This window comes from Antrostomus carolinensis, unplaced genomic scaffold, assembly GCF_000700745.2.
Source record: "Antrostomus carolinensis isolate BGI_N321 unplaced genomic scaffold, ASM70074v2 scaffold45400, whole genome shotgun sequence".
In the NCBI taxonomy this organism is placed as follows: domain Eukaryota; kingdom Metazoa; phylum Chordata; class Aves; order Caprimulgiformes; family Caprimulgidae; genus Antrostomus; species Antrostomus carolinensis.
This window is the reverse complement of record NW_010289955.1, coordinates 886-5,161: the sequence shown is the minus strand read 5'-3', so window position 1 is coordinate 5,161 and position 4,276 is coordinate 886. Positions and strand designations below refer to the sequence as shown.

At 47.6% G+C, this 4,276-nt stretch overlaps 1 protein-coding gene across 1 annotated transcript in view; it reads left to right on the top strand.

The window, feature by feature from the left end:
- Nucleotides 1-2,930, top strand: part of GABPB2 (GA binding protein transcription factor subunit beta 2) — a gene marked incomplete at its 5' end in the record, with an annotated part of 8,777 nt that extends 5,847 nt beyond the window's left edge. Inside the window, 2 exons of the mRNA XM_010171896.2 lie at nt 1,452-1,585; nt 2,643-2,930. Coding sequence (XP_010170198.2) covers nt 1,452-1,585; nt 2,643-2,930 — 422 coding nt within the window. The remainder of the gene's footprint in view (nt 1-1,451; nt 1,586-2,642) is intronic.
- Nucleotides 2,931-4,276: the final 1,346 nt, after the last annotated feature.

Sequence of the window (4,276 nt, the reverse complement as noted above, 5' to 3'; positions counted from 1 at the left end):
GTCTCTGTGGTGGGACAGATGCACTGTGTGATCTGGCTGTTGGGCTCTGTGCTGGGACAGATCCACACTGTGATCTGGCTGGTGGGCTCTGTGCTGGGACAGATCCACACTGTGATCTGGCTGGTGGGCTCTGTGCTGTGACAGATCCACGCTTGCTGGGCTCCAGGAGGTTAAAATGTCTGTGAGTGTGACTTGTGTCAGACAGTGGCTTGTCAATAGCTTAATTCACGCTGCTACACGTTAATATTTTGGTCTTTGCATTAAAACCAAACACCTTCAGTAGAATGTCTGGAGAGGAGGAGTGCCAACGTTGTCTCTTTAGTAGCCTGGCAAAGACAATTCCTTTATCTTGTGGCAAACTTCCCCATCTGGGAGTAAATGAAATGGCTCCAGATGAAATGGCAACCTGTTAACCTTCAGCCATCACTGATTGTTCCTGGAAAACTTAGAATTAGGCTGTTAATATCAGCCTAAGTACAGCTTTTCTTGCCATAACTCTCGTTCTTTGCCTAGGACAACGTATCTCTGGGTTTTACAAGGCAAATGTAAATTGTGTTCAGTAAAGCAGGACAGAGCTCCGAGGTGCTCTGCAGTGAATTTGTGTTTCCTCAAGGGATGTACCAACAATTCCTTTGGCATCTCCTAGGGGTACTCGATGATTTGGATTAAAGTTGGTGCAGAAAAAAGAGGATTAGGAAGCAAAGCAGCTCTCCTGGAACTTGCATCCAGTGTTCCAATGTGAGATGGGGCACAGATTTCGCGAGTGAAAAAAGCAGTTTTCTAAAGCTGTTAATTATTCAGAATTATTTGCCAAATTACTTACCAAAAATTCCAGGCTTGTAACCCGTTCTCAGCCTAAGGAAGACAAAGGGAGAACTGTTTAAGGTCACGCTACCTTCAGTAGCTCACGTGGTGTGTTTCTCCTCCTGGGTTGGATGAATTCTTACTACTGGCTTCCCAAAGTGCAAACCCATGTTTGCAGATTTAAAACGAGTTTATTCTCCAGAGTATCTGCAGCTCTTGCACGCGCCTTAAAGCTGATTCCGAGCTCAGCCACGGGGACTGTGAACTGGAAATTTTTGAGGAGAGCTTTCTGTTCCTGTTGCTTAGCCCGTCTCAGCTGCTAAGGGCATTACTGAGGCATCAGAATGGTTGGTGGCTTTTGCCTCACGTGTTTTTTAAGATACAAAGCTTTTGAGTTTGGATTCTGTCAGCCCCGTTGTGGTGAAGAACTCGGGTATTTCAGAGGCCTGAATAAAGAGAACTGGAAACCCGGCCCAGAGTTCCTCTCCTCTCCAGGAAGACTTTGGTATTGCTGATCCACAGGTCTCCTTTATTTTTTTTCTCTCCAGAATCACTCTGATGTTCTGACTTCAGAGAAGTCTTTGGGGAAATACCTGTGCTAAAGCATGTCTTGCACTGTATAATTTGTCACCTTTTTAATTTGTCAGTTTTAACTGTACCTGGTGGTCAAGTTGTGGAAGAGACTGTTATTGAAGACGGAGATGAGGCAGAAGAGGAAGAAAAGCAACTGCCCAAGAAGCAAAAAGTGGAACAAAATGTAGATGACTCAGAGGAAGACCAGGTAGATACTCCTGCTTGTTACTTCTGATTGCCGTCGTCTCCTGCATGTTTCTCTGCTGTGCTGAGGGTGTTGGGCTCCTGGTCTGCCAAAGCCAGAAGAGAATTGAGCTGCACCCAGCTTGGCTGAGCCCGGGGACGTCTCTGTGACCAGCTCTGCCGGGTGGTTCCCTGCTCTTCCCCCACGTGCTCCTGCGTCAGCAGTGAACACACAAGCGGTTGAGAGCAGCGATGCTCAGGCGGGTGTAGGTAGGAGGAAATGAGGCAGCTCGGTCCCTTGGTGCCGTTTTGCCTGTGCTGAAGCTGAAGCTCAGGGTTTTTAGATGAATTGTGATCATTTACAGAGATGATTTAGGATTTCCTGAAGAAGCACAACACGGGGCTGGGTGTGAGCCAAGTCTCAGCTCTTCACAAAGCAGCGGGAATGACTCTCCCATCGCTGCTGGGAGGACAAACGTTTTTCTTTGATTGCCTCTCAACTTTTCAGCACTAACAACTCTTTATTTTTCTTGTGTCTTGGTTACCCCTGCTTCTAACCCTTGAAATTCACCATGGTGAGTTGACACCTTACCCCTGCTTCTAACCTTTGAAATTCATCGCGATGAGTTGACACGTTACCCCTGCTTCTAACCATTGAAATTCATCCTGCTGAGTTGACACGTAACTTCCCAGCCCACCTTTGCACACTGTGGGGACACCAGCCACCCAGTTTGTGCTGCCCCGTGTCCCAGTTGCCTCTGGTAACCTGTGATGAGCAAACCAGTTGAGCAAGAACTCAACCCAAGCGGATTTGGGTTGCCCAAGGAAGTTGTAGATACTCCCTCCCTGGAAGTGTTCTCGGCCAGGCTGGATGAGGCTTTGAGCAACCTGGTCTAGTGGAAGGTGTCCCTGCTGCTGGCAGGGGGGTTGGAACTGGGGGATCTCTAAGGTCCCTTCCAATCCAAACCATTCTATGATCCTTGGAGCGTTTGGCTTTTGTTGGAGCTCTCGTGCACCCCGTTTCCTTCGTGTCGCGAGTTGAGCCTCCGTCGTGAGCTCTCTCACCCCTGTGTTCTCTGTAGGACAGCGCTGAGAGGGAAGTTCTACAGCAGCAGTTGCAAGAGGCCAACAGGCAAGCTCAGGAATATCGCAGTCAGCTCCAAAAGAAAGAGCAAGAGGCAGAGGAGTACCGGCTGAAGCTGGCAACCATGGTGAGGCAGCAGCCCAACGGAGCGGAGCTGATGGTGCTCGAAGAGGTCGCTGAGGTTCACCAGCTCGTGATAACCTCAGAGGACATCAAGGAGTCAGTGCTGTCCGTGCTGGAAACGGATGAGCCTACTGATATGGTTGTGGAGACTGTAACCTCCTAATCCTTGATGACTGACTGGGTTTTGTCAAGGAAAATAACTGTTTTAATTATGTTTTGTTGTTGTTGTTCCATAAGGTGCTGTCGGCACGCGGCGGTGAGAGCAGAGGGCTGTTGCCAAAGCCACCCCATGGCTGGGGACAGAAGCTTCTCCAGCCGCTCGCAGTGTAACCGCTTTCGGCGCAGTGCCAAAAGGTGCTTTCACAGCTTGACCTTGAGAGACTGGAAGGCTTTTTTACAAGACATTAGCCAGTGAGTGACCTGGTGGCTTATTTGGTGATGTCAAAACCCACATTGCTGGGGAGCAGGAAAGAAATTCCTCATCGCCCAGAGCGGCTGGGGTGAGCTCTGAGCTGCCGGGGAACGGAGGTAACCTGAGGTGTTCGCTCCCTTCTGCACCTTCAGGAAACGGAGTCTCTTGGGGTCTTGCTTTAAAATCTTCAGGGGTACGGAGGGGATATTTCCTTTTGGTTCCAAAGGGAATTTACAGGTTCATTTTTCTTCCAAAATCATGAACCTTTTTTGATTGAAGCAACTTCAATGCAAGAGCAACGGAGCGTCTGTCGGCGTCGAACGCTGTCAGGGCAATACCGCGCTTCGCCCGCTTTGTTTCAGGGATGGTTTGAGGGAGTTCTTTGTCAGACCCCTTAAATACCCAAAGAAATCACAGGAAAAAAAAAGAAAAGAAAAGAAAAGAAAAAATTCCTCCTGAGTTTTCTGGTCTTTAGTGAAATGTTTGACGTTTCTGTGGTGATTTGCAGATCACTTATGCAAAACTATACACATGGCGGTTGCTGCCAGACAGCTCGGGAGTCGAGTTGTCTCTGGATAGACATTTCTCACTTTTTTTTTTTTACTAAACAGTTTATTTTTAAAGATATTAAAACCTTTTTTAAGAAGGATCTGATCTCGTTAGTGAAATGTTCATAGTTTTTTTTTCACTCTTTGCGGGCCTGTTTAACACCCGCATCCATTCACAGCGGATCCAGGGTTTCAAGACAGCAGGGAAGTGACTGGAACCACCCTGAGGAAAATCACCTGGAGCTCGATAATGAAAGATTATCAAGTGAAGTTGAGAAAAAAACACCATAAATGAGTGAAGTTTAGAAAAATGTCATCATGCAGACTGTGGTGTCAGTCACCAAAAGGTTCTGAGGGTGAGGAGTGACTCGCAGCTCCGAGGCCATGGCAGCTGGACTGTTCTTTGTGAGAATATCTTCTCACAAGATAAAAACCTGTAGCTGTTTTGGCCCCAGGTTTATGGGTTTGGGGTGATTTTGCCCTGGTTTTGTAACCATTGGCAGTATTTCAGGTGATCATTCAATGTCACAGTCCTCTCATTGCTTTTTT